The sequence below is a fragment of the Pseudophryne corroboree genome, chromosome 11 (genome assembly GCF_028390025.1).
Source record: "Pseudophryne corroboree isolate aPseCor3 chromosome 11, aPseCor3.hap2, whole genome shotgun sequence".
Classification (NCBI taxonomy): domain Eukaryota; kingdom Metazoa; phylum Chordata; class Amphibia; order Anura; family Myobatrachidae; genus Pseudophryne; species Pseudophryne corroboree.
In genome coordinates this window covers 224,791,190-224,812,259 of record NC_086454.1, presented here as the reverse complement: position 1 = coordinate 224,812,259, position 21,070 = coordinate 224,791,190, and the positions used below count along the sequence as shown (strand labels likewise).

The following is a 21,070-nucleotide window of genomic DNA, read 5'->3' as shown; positions in this document are numbered from 1 at the left end:
GTACAGTGCTGTAGTTCACGGCTGTGGCTACCTCTGTGTCGGCACTCGGCAGCCCGTCCATAATTGTATATACCAGTGACCTAACCGTGGTTTTTTTTTCTTTCTTTATACATACATACTAGTTACGAGTATACTATCTCTTTATCAACCAGTCTATATATTAGCAGCAGACACAGTACAGTGCGGTAGTTCACGGCTGTGGCTACCTCTGTGTCGGCACTCGGCAGCCCGTCCATAATTGTATACTAGTATCCAATCCATCCATCTCCATTGTTTACCTGAGGTGCCTTTTAGTTGTGCCTATTAAAATATGGAGAACAAAAATGTTGAGGTTCCAAAATTAGGGAAAGATCAAGATCCACTTCCACCTCGTGCTGAAGCTGCTGCCACTAGTCATGGCCGAGACGATGAAATGCCAGCAACGTCGTCTGCCAAGGCCGATGCCCAATGGCATAGTACAGAGCATGTCAAAACCAAAACACCAAATATCAGTAAAAAAAGGACTCCAAAACCTAAAATAAAATTGTCGGAGGAGAAGCGTAAACTTGCCAATATGCCATTTACCACACGGAGTGGCAAGGAACGGCTGAGGCCCTGGCCTATGTTCATGGCTAGTGGTTCAGCTTCACATGAGGATGGAAGCACTCAGCCTCTCGCTAGAAAACTGAAAAGACTCAAGCTGGCAAAAGCACCGCAAAGAACTGTGCGTTCTTTGAAATCCCAAATCCACAAGGAGAGTCCAATTGTGTCGGTTGCGATGCCTGACCTTCCCAACACTGGACGTGAAGAGCATGCGCCTTCCACCATTTGCACGCCCCCTGCAAGTGCTGGAAGGAGCACCCGCAGTCCAGTTCCTGATAGTCAGATTGAAGATGTCAGTGTTGAAGTACACCAGGATGAGGAGGATATGGGTGTTGCTGGCGCTGGGGAGGAAATTGACCAGGAGGATTCTGATGGTGAGGTGGTTTGTTTAAGTCAGGCACCCGGGGAGACACCTGTTGTCCGTGGGAGGAATATGGCCGTTGACATGCCAGGTGAAAATACCAAAAAAATCAGCTCTTCGGTGTGGAGGTATTTCACCAGAAATGCGGACAACAGGTGTCAAGCCGTGTGTTCCCTTTGTCAAGCTGTAATAAGTAGGGGTAAGGACGTTAACCACCTCGGAACATCCTCCCTTATACGTCACCTGCAGCGCATTCATAATAAGTCAGTGACAAGTTCAAAAACTTTGGGTGACAGCGGAAGCAGTCCACTGACCAGTAAATCCCTTCCTCTTGTAACCAAGCTCACGCAAACCACCCCACCAACTCCCTCAGTGTCAATTTCCTCCTTCCCCAGGAATGCCAATAGTCCTGCAGGCCATGTCACTGGCAAGTCTGACGAGTCCTCTCCTGCCTGGGATTCCTCCGATGCATCCTTGCGTGTAACGCCTACTGCTGCTGGCGCTGCTGTTGTTGCCGCTGGGAGTCGATGGTCATCTTAGAGGGGAAGTCGTAAGCCCACTTGTACTACTTCCAGTAAGCAATTGACTGTTCAACAGTCCTTTGCGAGGAAGATGAAATATCACAGCAGTCATCCTACTGCAAAGCGGATAACTGAGTCCTTGACAACTATGTTGGTGTTAGACGTGCGTCCGGTATCCGCCGTTAGTTCACAGGGAACTAGACAATTTATTGAGGCAGTGTGCCCCCGTTACCAAATACCATCTAGGTTCCACTTCTCTAGGCAGGCGATACCGAGAATGTACACGGACGTCAGAAAAAGACTCACCAGTCTCCTAAAAAATGCAGTTGTACCCAATGTCCACTTAACCACGGACATGTGGACAAGTGGAGCAGGGCAGGGTCAGGACTATATGACTGTGACAGCCCACTGGGTAGATGTATGGACTCCCGCCGCAAGAACAGCAGCGGCGGCACCAGTAGCAGCATCTCGCAAACGCCAACTCTTTCCTAGGCAGGCTACGCTTTGTATCACCGCTTTCCAGAATACGCACACAGCTGAAAACCTCTTACGGCAACTGAGGAAGATCATCGCGGAATGGCTTACCCCAATTGGACTCTCCTGTGGATTTGTGGCATCGGACAACGCCAGCAATATTGTGTGTGCATTAAATATGGGCAAATTCCAGCACGTCCCATGTTTTGCACATACCTTGAATTTGGTGGTGCAGAATTTTTTAAAAAACGACAGGGGCGTGCAAGAGATGCTGTCGGTGGCCAGAAAAATTGCTGGACACTTTCGGCGTACAGGCACCACGTACAGTAGACTGGAGCACCACCAAAAACTACTGAACCTGCCCTGCCATCATCTGAAGCAAGAAGTGGTAACGAGGTGGAATTCAACCCTCTATATGCTTCAGAGGTTGGAGGAGCAGCAAAAGGCCATTCAAGCCTATACAATTGAGCACGATATAGGAGATGGAATGCACCTGTCTCAAGTGCAGTGGAGAATGATTTCAACGTTGTGCAAGGTTCTGATGCCCTTTGAACTTGCCACACGTGAAGTCAGTTCAGACACTGCCAGCCTGAGTCAGGTCATTCCCCTCATCAGGCTTTTGCAGAAGAAGCTGGAGGCATTGAAGAAGGAGCTAAAAGGGAGCGATTCCGCTAGGCATGTGGGACTTGTGGATGCAGCCCTTAATTCGCTTAACAAGGATTCACGGGTGGTCAATCTGTTGAAATCAGAGCACTACATTTTGGCCACCGTGCTCGATCCTAGATTTAAAGCCTACCTTGGATCTCTCTTTCCGGCAGACACAGGTCTGCTGGGGTTGAAAGACCTGCTGGTGACAAAATTGTCAAGTCAAGCGGAACGCGACCTGTCAACATCTCCTCCTTCACATTCTCCCGCAACTGGGGGTGCGAGGAAAAGGCTCAGAATTCCGAGCCCACCCGCTGGCGGTGATGCAGGGCAGTCTGGAGCGACTGCTGATGCTGACATCTGGTCCGGACTGAAGGACCTGACAACGATTACGGACATGTCGTCTACTGTCACTGCATATGATTCTCTCAACATTGATAGAATGGTGGAGGATTATATGAGTGACCGCATCCAAGTAGGCACGTCACACAGTCCGTACTTATACTGGCAGGAAAAAGAGGCAATTTGGAGGCCCTTGCACAAACTGGCTTTATTCTACCTAAGTTGCCCTCCCACAAGTGTGTACTCCGAAAGAGTGTTTAGTGCCGCCGCTCACCTTGTCAGCAATCGGCGTACGAGGTTACATCCAGAAAATGTGGAGAAGATGATGTTCATTAAAATGAATTATAATCAATTCCTCCGCGGAGACATTGACCAGCAGCAATTGCCTCCACAAAGTACACAGGGAGCTGAGATGGTGGATTCCAGTGGGGACGAATTGATAATCTGTGAGGAGGGGGATGTACACGGTGATATATCGGAGGGTGAAGATGAGGTGGACATCTTGCCTCTGTAGAGCCAGTTTGTGCAAGGAGAGATTAATTGCTTCTTTTTTGGGGGGGGTCCAAACCAACCCGTCATATCAGTCACAGTCGTGTGGCAGACCCTGTCACTGAAATGATGGGTTGGTTAAAGTGTGCATGTCCTGTTTTGTTTATACAACATAAGGGTGGGTGGGAGGGCCCAAGGATAATTCCATCTTGCACCTCTTTTTTCTTTTCTTTTTCTTTGCATCATGTGCTGATTGGGGAGGGTTTTTTGGAAGGGACATCCTGCGTGACACTGCAGTGCCACTCCTAGATGGGCCCGGTGTTTGTGTCGGCCACTAGGGTCGCTAATCTTACTCACACAGCTACCTCATTGCGCCTCTTTTTTTCTTTGCGTCATGTGCTGTTTGGGGAGGGTTTTTTGGAAGGGACATCCTGCGTGACACTGCAGTGCCACTCCTAGATGTGCCCGGTGTTTGTGTCGGCCACTAGGGTCGCTAATCTTACTCACACAGCTACCTCATTGCGCCTCTTTTTTTCTTTGCGTCATGTGCTGTTTGGGGAGGGTTTTTTGGAAGGGACATCCTGCGTGACACTGCAGTGCCACTCCTAGATGGGCCCGGTGTTTGTGTCGGCCACTAGGGTCGCTAATCTTACTCACACAGTCAGCTACCTCATTGCGCCTCTTTTTTTCTTTGCGTCATGTGCTGTTTGGGGAGGGTTTTTTGGAAGGGCCATCCTGCGTGACACTGCAGTGCCACTCCTAGATGGGCCCGGTGTTTGTGTCGGCCACTAGGGTCGCTAATCTTACTCACACAGCTACCTCATTGCGCCTCTTTTTTTCTTTGCGTCATGTGCTGTTTGGGGAGGGTTTTTTGGAAGGGCCATCCTGCGTGACACTGCAGTGCCACTCCTAGATGGGCCCGGTGTTTGTGTCGGCCACTAGGGTCGCTAATCTTACTCACACAGCTACCTCATTGCGCCTCTTTTTTTCTTTGCGTCATGTGCTGTTTGGGGAGGGTTTTTTGGAAGGGACATCCTGCGTGACACTGCAGTGCCACTCCTAGATGGGCCCGGTGTTTGTGTCGGCCACTAGGGTCGCTTATCTTACTCACACAGCGACCTCGGTGCAAATTTTAGGACTAAAAATAATATTGTGAGGTGTGAGGTATTCAGAATAGACTGAAAATGAGTGTAAATTATGGTTTTTGAGGTTAATAATACTTTGGGATCAAAATGACCCCCAAATTCTATGATTTAAGCTGTTTTTTAGTGTTTTTGGAAAAAAACACCCGAATCCAAAACACACCCGAATCCGACAAAAATAATTCGGTGAGGTTTTGCCAAAACGCGTTCGAACCCAAAACACGGCCGCGGAACCGAACCCAAAACCAAAACACAAAACCCGAAAAATTTCAGGCGCTCATCTCTAATTCTGGTACCTCAGGACGCTCCGCTATATACCCCCACAAACGTGCACTTGTTCATGTCATGTAAGATGACACAGATACCGATTCTGACACCACAGACTGTAATGGGGATGTGTTGCGGGGGTCTGCCTCTCTTGCAAAGGGGGTGCAATTGATGATAGAGGCTATCAGGGATGTGTTGAATATTAATGATACCACACCTGAGCAGGTTGAGGAGGCTTTTTTCACTGAAAATAAGAAAGCCTCGCTAACCTTCCATGCGTCAAAGGAATTGAATGCTATATTTGAGAAAGCATGGGAAAACCCTGAGAAAAAATTCCAGATCCCTAAAAGGGTCTAGGTGGCGTTCCCTTTCCCTGATAGAAAAAAATGGGAAAACCCGCCAATTGTTGACGCATCTGTGTCCAGACTCTCAAAAAAGGTGGTTTTACCTGTTCCAGGATCTACCGCTTTAAAGGAGCCGCTGATCGTAAAATTGATAATACACTTAAATCAATGTACACCGCTTCGGGGGCCATATTACGTCCCACTATTGCTAGTGCATGGATTGCAAAAGCTATAGTAAAGTGGTCAGGCACCGTACTTGAGGATTTGGATATGATGGATAAGAGTGATGTTGAATTGTTTTTGCGTAACATTCACGATTCAACAGGTTTTATGGTAGAATCCATGAAAGACCTTGGTTCCATGGCTGCGGGAATCTCTTCCATGTCTGTTTCAGCTCGTCGGGACTGTGGCTGCGCCAGTGGTCGATCAACGCGGAATCCAGGAAAAGTGTGGAGTCCTTACCCTACACAGGTCAGGCTCTCTTTGGGGAAGCTTTGGATGCGTGGATATCCACTTCTACAGCGGGTAAGTCTCCGTTCCTTCCCTCAGCTGCACCTGCTCCGAAGAAATCCTTCTCTTCATCACCATCACAGTTCTTTCGGCCTAACAAGCCTAGAAAGGCCAAACCGTTGGCCTTCTAGGCCTAACAAGCCTAGAAGGCCAAATACCTTCTTTAGGGGAGGTCGAGTTAAATAGAGTTAAATCCAGGAAACCTGCTGCTGCAGGTTCCCAGGAACAAAAGCCTGTTTCAAGTACGCCAAAGTCCTCCGCATGACGGTGGACCGCGCGGCCTGGAGGTGGGGCCAGTGGGAGTGAGACTCAGACAGTTCAGTCACGTCTGGGTATCGTCCGGCCTGGATCCCTGGGTGATAGATATTGTGTCCCAAGGATACAGGCTGGAATTTCAGAATCTCCCTCCTCACTGATTTTTCAAATCAGGCTTTCCAGTTCTACTAGCAGACAGAACTGTCCTACAAGAGGCTGTCCAGAAGTTGGTGGAGGCACAGGTCATTGTGCCAGTTCCTCCTCATTTGCAAACCACAGGTTACTATTCGAACCTTTTCGTGGTACCAAAACTGGATGGTTCGGTCAGGCCCATTTTGAACCTAAAATCACTGAACCCCTTTCTAAAGGAGTTCAAGTTCAAAATGGAGTCTTTCCGGGCGGTGATATCAGGTTTGGAAGAGGGAGAATTCCTGATCTTTCCGGATATAAAGGATGCATACCTCCACATTCCGATTTGGCTGCCGCATCAGGCTTATCTCCGTTTCGCATTACTGGACTGTCATTTCCAGTTCCAGGCCCTGCCATTCGGCCTCTCAACAGCACCAAGGGTGTTCGCCAAGGTGATGGCAGAGATGATGATTCTCCTCCGCAAACAAGGGGTGAACATCATTCCATATCTGGACGATCTGCTGATAAAGGCAGCATCCAAGGAGGAGCTTTTGCAGTCCATTGTTCTCACAACCCACTTACTCAGACTCCATGGTTGGATTCTGAACCTTCCAAAAATCACATTTGGAACCAACCGAGAGGTTGTCTTTTCTGGGGATGATCCTCGACACAGAAGTGCAGAGGGTGTTTCTTCCGCAGGAAAAGGCATTAGTGATACAATGGTCCGGGATGTCCTGAAGCCAGCCCGGGTGTCGGTTCATCAATGCATTCACCTTTTGGGAAAGATGGTGGCCTCTTACAAGGCTCCTCTATGCTCGGGCCTTCCAACTGGATCTCCTGGACAAGTGGTAAGGATCTCATCTCCACATGCACCAGAGAATTTGTCTGTCGCCAAAGGCCAGGATTTCACTCCTCCGGTGGCTCCAATTGCCTCACCTTCTGGAGGGCCACAGGTACGGGATTCAGGATGGGTCCTTCTAACTACGGATGCAAGCCTTCGGGGCTGGGGCACAGTCACTCAAAGGGAAACCTTCCAAGGAAGGTGGTCAAGTCTGGAAGCCGGCCTGCCCATCAACCTCCTGGAACTAAGAGCCGTCTACAATGGTCTTCTTCAGACGGCCCATCTTCTAAGACATCGGGCCATTCAAGTACAGTCGGACAATGTAACGACGGTGGCTTACATAAACCAACAGGGCAGAACAAAGAGCAGAGCTGCAATGTCAGAGGTGACGAGAATCATCCACTGGGCAGAAACACGCGTTGGCGCTCTCAGCAATCTTCATTCCGGGAGTAGACAACTGGGAAGCAGACTTCCTCAGCAGACATGATCTCCATCCAGGGGAGTGGGGTCTCCATCCGGAGGTGTTCAAGGAAATAACAGACCTTTGGGGGTTATCCCAAATAGATATGATGGCCTCTGGTCTCAACAAGAAGCTTCGACGCTATTGTTCCAGGTCGAGGGACCCACAAGCAGTGGACGCCCTGGTATCTCCGTGGGTGTTCCAGTCGGTGTACGTGTTTCCTCCACTTCCACCCATTCCAACAGTTCTAAAGCTCATGAGGAGAACAAGAGTTCAAGCGATCCTCATTGCTCCAGACTGGCCAAGGCGGGCTTGGTACACGGACCTTCTGAATCTCTTGCAGGAAGAGCAGAGGCCTCTTCCTCTCCGGGAGGACCTGCTGCAGCAGGGGCCGTTCGCCTATCAAGACTTACCGCGGCTATGTTTGATGGCATGGAAGTTGAGCGCCTGATACTTGCTTGGAAGGGCATTCCGAAGAAGGTTATTCCTACCCTGATACAGGCTAGGAAAGGGGTAACGTCTAAGCATTACCAACGTATTTGGAAGAAATGTGTCTCTTAGTGTGAGTCCAAGAAGTTTCCTACGGTGGAGTTTCAACTGGGACGTTTCCTCCTTTTCCTGCAAGCAGGTATGGATATGGGCCTTAAGTTGGGATCTGTGAAGGTCCAGATTTCAGCCCTGTCCATTTTCTTCCAGAAACAATGGGCTGCCCTCCCTGAGGTTCAGACCTTTTTGAAGGGAGTTCTGCACACTCAACCTCCTTTTGTACCACCTATGGCGCCTTGGGACCTTAACGTGGTGTTGCAGTTCCTCCAATCGGACTGGTTTGAGCCTCTACAGGAGGTTGAGGTCAAATTTCTTACATGGAAGGCTGTCACGTTGTTGGTCTTAGCTTCTGCTAGACTTGTTAGAATTGGGGGCTTTGTCCTGTAAAAGCCTTACTTGATATTCCACGAAGATAGAGCTGAGCTCCGGCCACGTCAGCAGTTTCTTCCAAAGGTTTTGTCTGCATTTCATATCAACCAACCTATTGTGGTGCCAGTGGCTACCGACTCCTCAATTTCGTCAAAGTCCTTGGATGTTGTGAGGGCTTTGAAAATCTATGTGAAGAGAACTGCTTGTCACAGGAAATCACTCTTTGTCCTGTATGATCCCAAGAAAATTGGGTGTCCTGCTTCAAAGCAGACTTAGGTTCACTATCCAGTATGCTTATTCTACGGCAGGATTGCCTAGTCCAAAATCGGTTAAGGTCCACTCTACTCGTAAAGTGGTGTCTTCCTGGGCGGCTGCACGGGGTGTCTCTGCGTTACAACTTTGCCGAGCGGCAACTTGGTCTGGGTCGAACATGTTTGCTAACTTCTACAAGTTCAGTCAATCAGTTTTGCAGGAGCCTCCGCGCTCTCCCTCCCATTCTGGGAGCTTTGGTACATCTCCATGGTACTAATGTGGACCCCAGCATCCTCTAGGACGCAAGAGAAAATAGGATTTTGGTTACCTACAGGTAAATCCTTTTCTCGTAGTCTGTAGAGGATGCTGGGCGCCCGCCCAGCGCTTAGTTTTCCTGCAACCGTTATCTGGTTCAGTACAACTTTAGTTATGTACTGCATTGTTACTTGGTAAGTAATGTTTCAGCAGTTGCTGAGTTTTTCAAGCTAGTTAGCTTGAGGTGCCTTGTATGTGTGAGCTGGTATGAATCTTGCCACTATCTGTGTTAAATCCTTCTCTCGATGATATCCGTCTCCCCGGGCACAGTTTCTAGACTGAGTCTGGTAAGAGGGGCATAGAGGGAGGAGCCAGCCCACACTCTCAAACTCTTAAAGTGCCAATGGCTCCTGGTGGACCTGTCTATACCCCATGGTACTAATGTGGATCCCAACATCCTCTACGGACTACGAGAAACGTATTTACCGGTAGGTAACCAAAATCCTATTTTAACTGAAAAAAAGAATAATTTTTAAGTGGCTTGTCAACTAATACCCCTTTCACATTGAACAAATAACCCGGTATCGACACGGCATATTGCCGTGTCGAAAAGGGTCAGTGTGCGATGTGAAAGCACTTTGGCCGAATTAGCGGGTCGCCTGACCCGGTAATTCAACCCGGTAAAAAAGAAGGGTTATTACAGGGTTTAATACCGGGTCAGGCGCAGTGTGAATGGGAGCAGTTTCGATGCAACACGGCTCCCATTCATAGCATAGGGAGAGGCGGCGCAGGAGATGAGCTTATCTCCCAGCGCCGCCTCCACCCCCCACTGCGCCCCCCGCTGCTATGGCAACCGACCCGGTATATTGCCGGGTTGGAAAGCCACCACAGCAGAGCAAATGCCGAAACCCACCCGGTAAGGACACGTTTCTCTTACCGGGTGCGATCCGGCATTTTGCGATCTGAAAGCGGTATAAAGCATAAAACCCTTTAATCAGTGATGCACAAATTTCCATTCTCAAGTCACCTTTGGTCTTGCACCCCATTCTGCTTAGCTTGCTCTTCAGTGCAAAGAATTTGTATATCAAGTGTGAGCGCACTAATACAATTGTGAACATCTAATTTAATCAAAGGCTGCTGGTTTAATAAAAATACCTTTATTTGTCTCCTAAAAACAATGATATAAACATTTATCAAAACATCTCAATAAGATAACAATCAAGACTGAAAGGAAATGAATACAATATAAAATATAAGCTCTAGCCAATTGGACCTTTATATTAGTAAATGGCATGCATACCGGTATATTTGTTTGTGAGAAAAAACACAGCACAATTCTTTTCATACAGTCCTGCTGGTTAGTATAGCTGTTATTTCCCTCCAGGGGACTTATCAGTATCAACGTTGGAAAGCTGTTAAATAACCATGACTTGTATTATGAAAAAAAAAATCACAGTCCCGTACTGTTTACTGCTAGGATATTTGTTCACTTTGGCAGTTTTGTTCAGGCAATGATGCTAGCAGCAGTTAGATAATTTCATAATGTGATGCTGGTAATTACTTGTTCCCCGGCATGACACTCCTATGGGCAATGCTTACCCCTCCACACTGAGGCGGTTCTGGTGTCTTGTGCCTGGCTTGGGGTACCGGCTTAGTGCGGCTGTCTCCGGCTGAGCATGAGACACTGAAGCGTGTGGTGTAGCAGGGAGCGCTTGGTCGCGGACCGCGACTTCCGGGTTTTTCGGAGCTCCCGGCGCGTTCCACCTGACGTTTTCAATCACCTGACACGTTTCTCCGCCTTTAGTGGGTGGCGGATTCCTCAGAGGTTTAGATTTCCAATTGTGCAGTCTCTATTTATCCCCCTCAGGGACTCCTCATTGGTCAGAGATTTCTATTAGAACATTATTGATAACATCTGATGTTATCAATAATGTTCTAATATAAATCTCTGACCAATGAGGAGTCCCTGAGGGGGATAAATAGAGACTGCACAATTGGAAATCTAAACCTCTGAGGAAACCGCCACCCACTAAAGGCGGAGAAACGCGTCAGATGATCGAAAACGTCAGGTGGAACGCACCGGAAGCTGGAAGCTCCGAAAAACCCGGAAGTCGCGGTCCGCGACCAAGCGCTCCCTGCTACACCACACGCTACAGCGTCTCATGCTCGGCCGGAGACAGCCGCACTAAGCCGGTACCCCAAGCCAGGCACAAGACACCAGAACCGCCGCAGTGTGGAGGGGTAAGCATCGCCCATAGGAGTGTCATGCCGGGAAACAAGTAATTACCAGCATCACATTATGAAATTATCAAACTGCTGCTAGCATCATTGCCTGAACAAAACTGCCAAAGTGAACAAATATCCTAGTAGTAAACAGTACGGGACTGTGACTCTTTTTCATAATACAAGTCATGGTTATTTAACAGCTTTCCAACGTTGATACTGATAAGTCCCCTGGAGGGAAATAACAGCTATACTAACCAGCAGGACTGTATGAAAAGAATTGTGCTGTGTTTTTTCTAACAAACTAATATACTGGTATGCATGCCATTTACTAATATAAAAGTCCAATTGGCTAGAGCTTATATTTTATATTGTATTCATTTCCTCTCAGTCTTGATTGTTATCTTATTGAGATGTTTTGATAAAAGTTTATATCATTGTTTTTAGGAGACAAATAAAGGTATTTTTATTAAACCAGCAGCCTTTGATTAAATTAGATGTTCACAATTGTATTAGTGCGATCACACTTGATATACAAATTCTTTGGACCTTGTGTCATATAATTTGAGGATATCCAGATCCTCGCTGTGTGAGCTGCCGTTTATTAATTTATTATATAATTATTTTATTTAAATTCTGTAGCGACCACTTTTCAATTGTGTCTTCAGTGCAAAGGCTTAGAAAATAACTCTATGGTACACAGTGATTACAGCAGAACATCACAACACATAGGGGGTAATTCCAAGTTGATCACAGCAGGAAATTTTTTAGCAGTTGGGCAAAACCATGTGCACTGCAGGGGAAGCAGATATAACATGTGCAGAGAGAGATAGATTTGGGTGTGGTGAGTTCAATCTGCAATCTAAATTGCAGTGTAATAATAAAGCAGCCAGTAATTACCCTGCACAGAAACAAAATAACCCACCCAAATCTAACTCTCTCTGCAAATGTTATATCTGCCTCCCCCTGCAGTGCACATGGTTTTGCCCAACTGCTAAAAAATTTCCTGCTGCGATCAACTTGGAATTACCCCCATAGATGTGATCAGTCGCTTAGAGCAACATTGGGGGTAATTCGGAGTTGATCGCAGCAGCAAGTTTGTTAGCAATTGGGCAAAACCATGTGCACTGCAGGGGGGGTAGATATAACATTTGCAGAGAGAGTTAGATTTGGGTGGGTTATTTCGTTTCTGTGCAGGGTAAATACTGGCTGCTTGTTTTTACACTGCAATTTAGATTTCAGTTTGAACACACCCCACCCAAATCTAACTCTCTCTACACGTTATATCTGCCTCCCCTGCAGTGCACATGGTTTTGCCCAACTGCTAAAAACTTTCCTGCTGCGATCAACTTGGAATTACCCTTATTACTTGTTGGCTGAAACTGCACCCGGGTCTCTATTTAGAGGTCACACTGGTGCTTTCAATGCGTAAAGGCTCTGGTGTAGCATTGTTAGTTGCCAAGAAAAGAAGATACACTGGCAAAGGGAGGAGTGACATAATAATACTGATGTTGTCAACACAAGTTTGTTAGGTGAACAGCTCATAGTATACAAGGAACAATTTTGGTGACCATTCTATGATGGCCAATAACTGTTGCTGGCAATGATGCTATGGGACATGCCAACATGCATCGATATGACATCTCTGGTTTACTGCTTGTACAGTGTATAGTCAGTAGATTGGAGATACAATACAAGCATATGTAATGGGGAATGTGAATAATTATAATGGGTGGGTGTCACAGTTTATGGGAGCTGCACAAAAGCATTAAAGAGCACAATAACTACAGGGATATCGTTTTACCTATTACTAGTCTCTGAATAGTAAAGGGCCCCAATTGGTTAGCTAGAGATGGAAAGACAAATGTGTCATGCCACAAAAGAGAATTCAAGTGTGCGATTCTGCCTCACACTAGGTTGATTGTTCGGTCAACAGAAGGGTGAGGTCTAAGGGGCCCTACTCACTGGCCGACCCGCCGCCGAGCTGCCCGACGGCGGATACGGCCGACGAGCGACCCGGCGGCGGGGGGGCAGTGACGGGGGGAGTGAAGTTTCTTCACTCCCCCCGTCACGCGGCTGCATTGAAGTGCAGGCAAATATGTACGAGATCGTCCATATTGGCCTGCATGCACAGCCGACGGGAGACCAGCGATGAACGAGCGCGGGGACGCGCATCGTTCATCGCTTAAGTCTCCACACTGAAAGATATGAACGAGTTCTCGTTCATTTATGAACGAGATCGTTCATATCTTTCAAAAAATCGGCCAGTGTGTAGGGCCTATAAGGTTTATAGTATGCAAAACTGGTAGTGGAATTTTGGGAACAATGGGCCTAATTCAGACCTGATCGCGAGGCTGCGTTTTCGTACAGCGGGCGATCAGGTCTACACTGTGCATGTACCGCAATGCGCAGGTGCGTCACGCAGGTAAAAAGTGGATCACCGTTCAGCGATGGGTTTGTGCGAAGGATCCGTTCGCACGGGCGTTCGCAAGCAGATTGACAGGAAGAAGGCGTTTGTGGGTGTCAACTGACTGTTTTCTGGGAGTGTTTGGAAAAACGCAGGCGTGTCCAAGCGTTTTCAGGGAGGGTTCCTGACGTCAATTCCGGTCCCGGACAGGCTGAAGTGTTCGCAGCGGCTGAGTAAGTCCTGGGCTGCTCAGAGACTGCACAAAATCTGTTTGTGCAGCTCTGCTACACATGCGTTCACACACTTGCAAAGCAAAAATACACTCCCCTATGGGTGGCGACTATGCGAACGCAGGAAAACAAAAAAACACTAGCGAGCGAAAAGGTCTGAATTAGGCCCAATGACCACTCCACTGTAAAGGCAAGGTGCTGTGAGCAACATTGTCTGCAGTCACCAACTTGTAGGACGTGAACAGGTCACAATATACAAAGACAGGGAACAACAGTAGTAGTGGACACTAACACGGATAAAAGGAAATCATGGGTTGATAAAAACAATACAGGAAAGAGTCTGGTATGGATAAACCTAAAATAAGGCATATCCAGAATGGTTTTAGGGGTTGTGGCTATGTTCCACATGGAAATCTTCTTAACGATCCTGTATATAGTAATGAAATATAAACAAGAAAAACAAAATAAGTTCTGTACAAAAACAGGATATATATATGAAATACATTTCAAAGAAACATTTTTATTAAAAAATAAAAGAACAAATTTCCGTCAAACATTGATTGTGGATTATCAGAATTGTCTTTCCAATGTAATAAACATGTTTTTACATCATGATGCTGTATCCTGTACCTGTTCACCAATTATTTCCAAGTTTCAAATGATGACAAATAAATGTAACATTACAAATTTGAACATTAACATCCATGAACCTGTATGATCTTTTATTTTGAAAGGCTTTCAGCGATCTCAGCAATAAACTTTTTGGATGTCCTGGCTCTTGGCAAGTCTTCATCTCTAAATCTAGGCAGAAGGCTCTTACAGAAACAAATCTATGAGCAAAAAGGTGAATTAGGGGGAAAAAGAAAAACACCCAATAGGAAAATGTAAAAAATAAAAAAAAAGTGTTGAAACATGTATATTTTCTGTACATGAAAGCTGTAAGTGCATAACAAGATGCCTCCATGGACATCTAAATGGATTTTGTCTTTTCCAAAATAGTTTGCCATAGTCCTATAAAGCTGAAACCCAACAGCTTATAACAAGTTCAAAGGGACCATTTTAAAGGAAAACTAAACCTAAAATAAGAGTAGCATTATATGAAACAGTATACATCACATAAACACATGCAGAAGTAAGAAGAAAACAAAATGTAACAACTAAAGATGTTGGTGTTAATGTATGTACCATGAAGGGATTTTATGCAGATATTTCCTGCGCAAACTACAGAATAGTTTAAAGCTAATTATATAAAATGCCGTCCAGTCAATAAGATTACATTCAATTTCATAATAATAACAACGCATGTTTCTCTTAAGTTTAGTACATTTTAAAACAGGTATTTAATGTGGTAAGTTGTTTCATCTATTTTCATATGAACACACTTATGTTTTAGGTTTAGTGACCCTTTTAAGGACAAGTGATGGAAACACAACACGGCTACCCTACGAGTTCCCTTCTAATTTTTTCTTTGCGGCATTCATGGACAGAACTTTGTCTTTCTGGCGGATTTCCTCCCTAAGTTTCACCTCTGTAATCCGTAAGTGTCTAATGCTGGACTTCATCTCCTTCATCTTCACCTCCATCAGAGCTATAATGTCCCTCTGCTCATTGAGCTTCCTCAGCAACTCCTCTGTGGTGGTACCGGAGGACATTGAGTAGGAGTGGTCTGCAAACTGGGAGGAGGGGTAGTACTCTGGCATGGAGTAGGTCTCCTCTCCCACCACCACCACTTGTAGCTGCTGGTGGGATGACCCGGCAGAGAAGTGGGTGCTCAGCCCAGGACCTCCCGCAGAATCCAGTTTGACTGTGAGATTGACAGGGTTGGGCTCCGCTGTGTTCTGTTCTCCTGGTACTGCCCCCATGGACCTCCCTATGGCGGCGGCAGAGGCTTCTACGGCAGCCATGTCCCCCATGCCAGACGCTGTGCCCAGCAACATCATCTCTGCACCCCCTGTCAGCTCTAGCACTTCCTGCTCCTGCCCTGGCAGGGTGGTCACCAGCACTGTAGTTGAGGTGGGGGTGTAGCTGGGCTGCTGGTGATGCCTCTTCTTGCTTCTATCCCCGGCATTGCCCCTGCGGGTCTTCCTCTCGTTCACCCCGCGGAGGGGGAAGATAGTGGGCACCTTGATGCTGTAGGACTTGCGCCCACCGTGGAAATGCAGGCTACACACTCGGTGTCCGTTGGTGGGCTGGAAAGTGTTGAAGCAGCCGGTCACCCCAGCCCGGGAAACGTTCTTCAGCCACAGGTGCCGGAGCTCCGGGTCTTTGGGGAAGGTGTAGAAGTGCAGCCCCTTGTCCCGGTGGGAGTTGCTGTAGCAGCCCGGAACACAGCAGGTGAAGCCGGGCATCCCTGCAGCTGCTGCAACAACTAGCGGTAGCTGGCAGGCATGAGAGATGCCAGAGCAGCCAGACGCGGAGAGCGGGCAGCGGAAACTACATATCCCATAACGCCCGACACTTCCGGCACGCTACAAGGGGATGCCTAAACGCAGAAAACTACATGTCCCATTAGGGCAGAGTCGAGCTTCCGGTGACGCCATCACCGTGCTAGGGCGCGTATTCTGTCTTCAGTTTTCCCTGCTAATAAGTTGGAAAAGACTCCTGAGAACTGTACTGCTGCTGCTGGCACTGAGCTGTGATAGGTGAGGGGGATGTGCATACAGTACTTGGGGGGGGGGGAAGTTATATGGCAGTTGAGCAGTCAACGTGTCACCTTATTTATTGCAGTTGTGCTTTTGGGGCAAACATAGCTCACAGTGCTAAACCTTTTTTTTTCTTTCTGTCATTATCGCTTTTTCAAAATGTATGAAGAACCAGATAGTGGTAAGATCAGAGATGCCCAGCTGCACCCTTGGCCTCTGTTAACAACACCACCACCGTAGCCGTGCATTTAGTAATTGCACTAAAGCTGAGCTTTTTGTTATTTATTTTTGTTATTTGTCTGCATATGAATAGGACCATTTTAGGATGTCGCTATGGTTACTTACCACTCCTGCCAGATGTTCTTATGCACATGCTGTTCGATTGTAATGAGATGCAATATATATATATATATATATATATATATATATATATATATATATATATATATATATATATACACACACCTCCCAACATGACCCTCTCCAGGAGGGACACAGTGCTCTGCTTCTGGACTTTTTTCTCAATTTGTGATTGCCAGCACCTGTGTGAACAGGTTAATGGATAAGAAGGGTGTTTTTCAGCACAGGTGATGGCAATCATAAATTAAGAGGGAAGTCCAGGAGCAGAGCAGAAGTCCTGGAGAGGGTCATGTTGGGGGATATATATATATATATATATATATATATATATATATATATATATTATCCCTTATCCAAAATGCTTGGGACCAGAAGTATTTTGGGTTATTGAGGCGGTTCGCAAACACTGGGAGCTCCCGTGTCAGGCTCCCGGGAGCGACCCGCCTCAGACTGTATGAAAGTGGTATTATACAGCTTATCCACACAATAAAAAAGGGGAAGTAGACCGAGCGCTGTGGGTGTGATAGTACAATTTGATTAAATTACAATAAAATCAAATGAAATAACGAGTTACCTATGTTTAAGCTCTTTTCAGAATAATTTGTGTTTTACAGCATGCAACTGGTCCTGATGTAATGTTGCTTTGTCTATCCCTATCTTACCCTATTCGTGACTGGCGTCCTCCTTAGTCATTGCCTCTATTAGTGTCCGTCCTGCAGTGACTGAGGAGGACGCCAGTCACGAATAGGGTAAGATAGGGATAGACAAAGCAACATTACATCAGGACCAGTTGCATGCTGTAAAACACAAATTATCCTGAAAAGAGCTTAAACATAGGTAACTCGTTATTTCATTTGATTTTATTGTAATTTAATCAAATTGTACTATCACATCCACAGCGCTCGGTCTACTTCACCTTTTTTTTTACAGTATAATTAATTCAGACTGAGCAGCTTTTTATGCGCAGGTAAGTATTCTGTATTTTTGGTTTACCTTATACACACAGCCTGAAGGTAATTTTAGCCAATATTTTGAATAATTTTGTACATTAAACAAAGTGTGTGTACATTCACACAATTCATTTATGTTCCATATACATATCACGGGTCCCGGCTGTGTTGCCACGGTAACCCTGTGCAACAGACAAAACCTGTCATGGAGCTGGACTGCCTGGTATCACATCAGTGTGCTTGAATGAGAGCCAATAAAGTTTTACTCATTTCAAAATTTTGATTACTCACAAAAGTGCCTAGTACATATTTACACATTACTCGCTGGATAAATAAAATAAAGTATAAATGTGCTTATATCTCTCCACACCAGTGTTGTTATAAAACAGTCAATTAAAATCGAAAAAAATCTCAAAATGCTACGTTGCTGTAAAAATTGTGACCCTAAAAACACTGCACACATAAAAAATATATGTTAAAAAATACACCACACCTCGTGTGTTAATACTGCACACAACTGTAAAACTAATCTCTACATTCGTGACATTATCCCAACCAGTATCTCATTTATCCATATATAAACAACCACCTCCATAGTTACTACTATTAGTGCTCATCTCCAAAAGCGACACCTGTTGTCCCTGTTGCAGCCCGCTCCTAAGCAGGAAAAACTCCAACATATCACATATTTAGAAAGAAACTGTTAATAAATAAATAATTAAATAAATAAATATTTAACATCCCCCGTGCTAACATATAATTTACCCCCTAATCAAAAACAAATAGTTGCACAGTATACAATAACATAAAACAATAACATTTAAAAACAATAATCCATATAGAGCACATCAAAACTCTATAAAAGGTGAGTGCACCCTATATATGTTGGTAACTGTTCACTTTGGGGGTTATCCTGATGAAGGGGCTATGCACCCCGAAACGTTGATGCTGTAACCTGCAGTTTTTGCATTAAAAGTTTGTTTTGCACAAGTCAAGTCTCTGAGTGCCGCCTTTTATATCTGCTATATACATGGAGGTGCAAACCTCATTGGAGGGCACCAGAGCCAGTTAACCCTTGGAGGTTTTTCGAGTGCCAGTCACAAAAGTGTGTGTGTGTGTGTGTGTGTATATATATATATATATATATATATATATATATATATATATATATATATATATATATATATATATATATATATATATATATATATATATATATATTATACACACACACACACTGCTCAAAATAATAAAGGGGATACTAAAATAACACATCCTAGATCTGAATGAATGGAATATTCTTATTAAATACTTTGTTCTTTACATAGTTGAATGTGCTGACAACAAAATCACACAGAAATTATCAATGGAAATCAAATTTATTAACCAATGGAGGTCTGGATTTGGATTCACCCTCAAAATTAAAGTGGAAAAACACACTACAGGCTTAGCCAACTTTGATGTAATGTCCTTAAAACAAGTCAAAATGAGGCTCTGTAGTGTGTGTAGCCTCCACGTGCCTGAATGATCTCCCTACAATGCCTGGGCATGCTACTGATGAGGTGGCGGATGGTCTCCTAAGGAATCTCCTCCCAGACCTGGACTAAAGCATCCGCCAACTCCTGGACCATCTGTGGTGCACGTAGCGTTGGTGGATGGAGCGAGACATGCTGTCCCAGATGTGCTCAATTGGATTCAGGTCTGGGACGTCGGGCCCTCATACCACCCTCATGGAGTCTGTTTCTGATTGTTTGAGTAGACACATGCACATTTGTGGCTTGCTGGAGGTCATTTTGCAGGGCTCTGGCAGTGCTCCTCCTGTTCCTCCTTGCACAAAGACGGAGGTAGCGGTCCTGCTGCTGGGTTGTTGCCCTCCTACGGCCTCCTCCACGTCTCCTGATGTACTGGCCTGTCTCCTGGTAGCGCCTCCATGCTCTGGACACTACGCTGACAGACACAGCAAACCTTCTTGCCACAGCTCACATTGATGTGCCATCCTGGATGAGCTGCACTACCTGAGCCACTTGTGTGGGTTGTAGGGAGGTCATACAAGCACGTGGAGGCCACACACACTACTGAGCCTCATTTTGACTTGTTTTAAGGACATTACATCAAAGTTGGATCAGCCTGTAGTGTGTTTTTCCACTTTAATTTTAAAGGGTTGACTCCAAATCCAGACCTCCATGGGTTAATAAATTTGATTTCCATTGATAATTTCTGTGTGATTTTGTTGTCAGCACATTCAACTATGTAAAGAACAAAGTATTTAATAAGAATATTTCATTCATTCAGATCTAGGATGTGTTATTTTAGTGTTCCCTTTATTTTTTTGAGCAGTGTATATACTCTCAGGGCTTGGGCTTCTCGCATGTAATAGGTTCTTTGCAGGACTCTTCTATCTCCAAGGCAGTTAACAGGATACCTTAAAAGTAAATGCCCAGTATTTGGGAAAGATGCACATAGTTTAGTATGTGTCTATGCCACACTACTCCTGAAGGATTTCAGATAAGCTTTTTACATTTGTATCTATTGTACGGGTCCATTTTGTACATATTGTCTGTTTATATTAAAACTTTAAAAAAAAAGAAACATACTACACTATGGGCATCTTTCCCAAATACTGGGAGTTTACTTTTACGGTATCCTGTTAACCTCCTTGGAGATAGGTTCTTTGCGGGACTCTTCTCCTATTACATGCGAGAAGCCCAAGCCCTGAGGGTATTAGATATAGATATAGATATATCTATATCTATAACAGTGTTTCCACTAGGTGGAAGGTGCACTCTCGCTGAAATGAATATGGTCCGTTCATAAAAAGACTTTTATTGAAGTGGTCAAAAAGCCTTGTTTGTCGACGTTTCGGTCCGTTTAACGAACCTTTCTCAAGACCAGTAACACATTTAGGTAGACATCATTCATCAAATAATTAATGGTGTGTCTAAAATAAAAAACAAAGACATATACATATATTAAGGGACTGAGCCTCCCAGGCCATGTGACATCCAGCTAAATCTTATATATATAGTGTCTCCTGAGGCTGAGGGCACTCTATCCTGCTTAAATCCCTGACACAGGGTGTGTTTCTATCAATCAATACACGAGTCTAAGCTCTAACCACATCGTTATGCTCTATATGCACATTCACTTATGATAGTGGCAATACTGCACTATTATTTCTCTTACGTCCTAGAGGATGCTGGGGACTCCGTAAGGACCATGGGGTATAGATGAGCTCCGCAGGAGATAGGGCACCTAAAAAGAACTTTGACTATGGGTGTGCACTGGCTCCTCCCTCTATGCCCCTCCTCCAGACCTCAGTTAGATCTTGTGCCCAGAGGAGAATGGGTGCACTGCAGAGAGCTCTCCAGAGTTTTCTGTGGAAAAAGAATTTTGTTAGATTTTTTATTTTCAGGGAGTCCTGTTGGCAACAGGCTCCCTGCATCGTGGGACCGAGGAGAGAGAAGCAGAGCTGGC

The 21,070-nt window shown here is 45.5% G+C and overlaps 2 protein-coding genes across 2 annotated transcripts in view; one reads left to right on the top strand and one right to left on the bottom strand.

Annotated features, from left to right (window-relative positions):
- Nucleotides 1-14,133: 14,133 nt before the first annotated feature.
- Nucleotides 14,134-15,995, bottom strand: THAP11 (THAP domain containing 11). The gene has a single exon (XM_063945280.1). It carries the CDS (start codon nt 15,990-15,992, stop codon nt 15,087-15,089), a length of 906 nt encoding a protein of 301 aa, XP_063801350.1. The 5' UTR covers nt 15,993-15,995; the 3' UTR covers nt 14,134-15,086.
- Nucleotides 15,996-16,035: 40 nt separating this feature from the next.
- Nucleotides 16,036-21,070, top strand: part of CENPT (centromere protein T) — a 575,308-nt gene continuing 570,273 nt past the window's right edge. Inside the window, exon 1 of the mRNA XM_063945279.1 lies at nt 16,036-16,286. Coding sequence (XP_063801349.1) covers nt 16,123-16,286 — 164 coding nt within the window. The 5' untranslated portion in view covers nt 16,036-16,122. The remainder of the gene's footprint in view (nt 16,287-21,070) is intronic.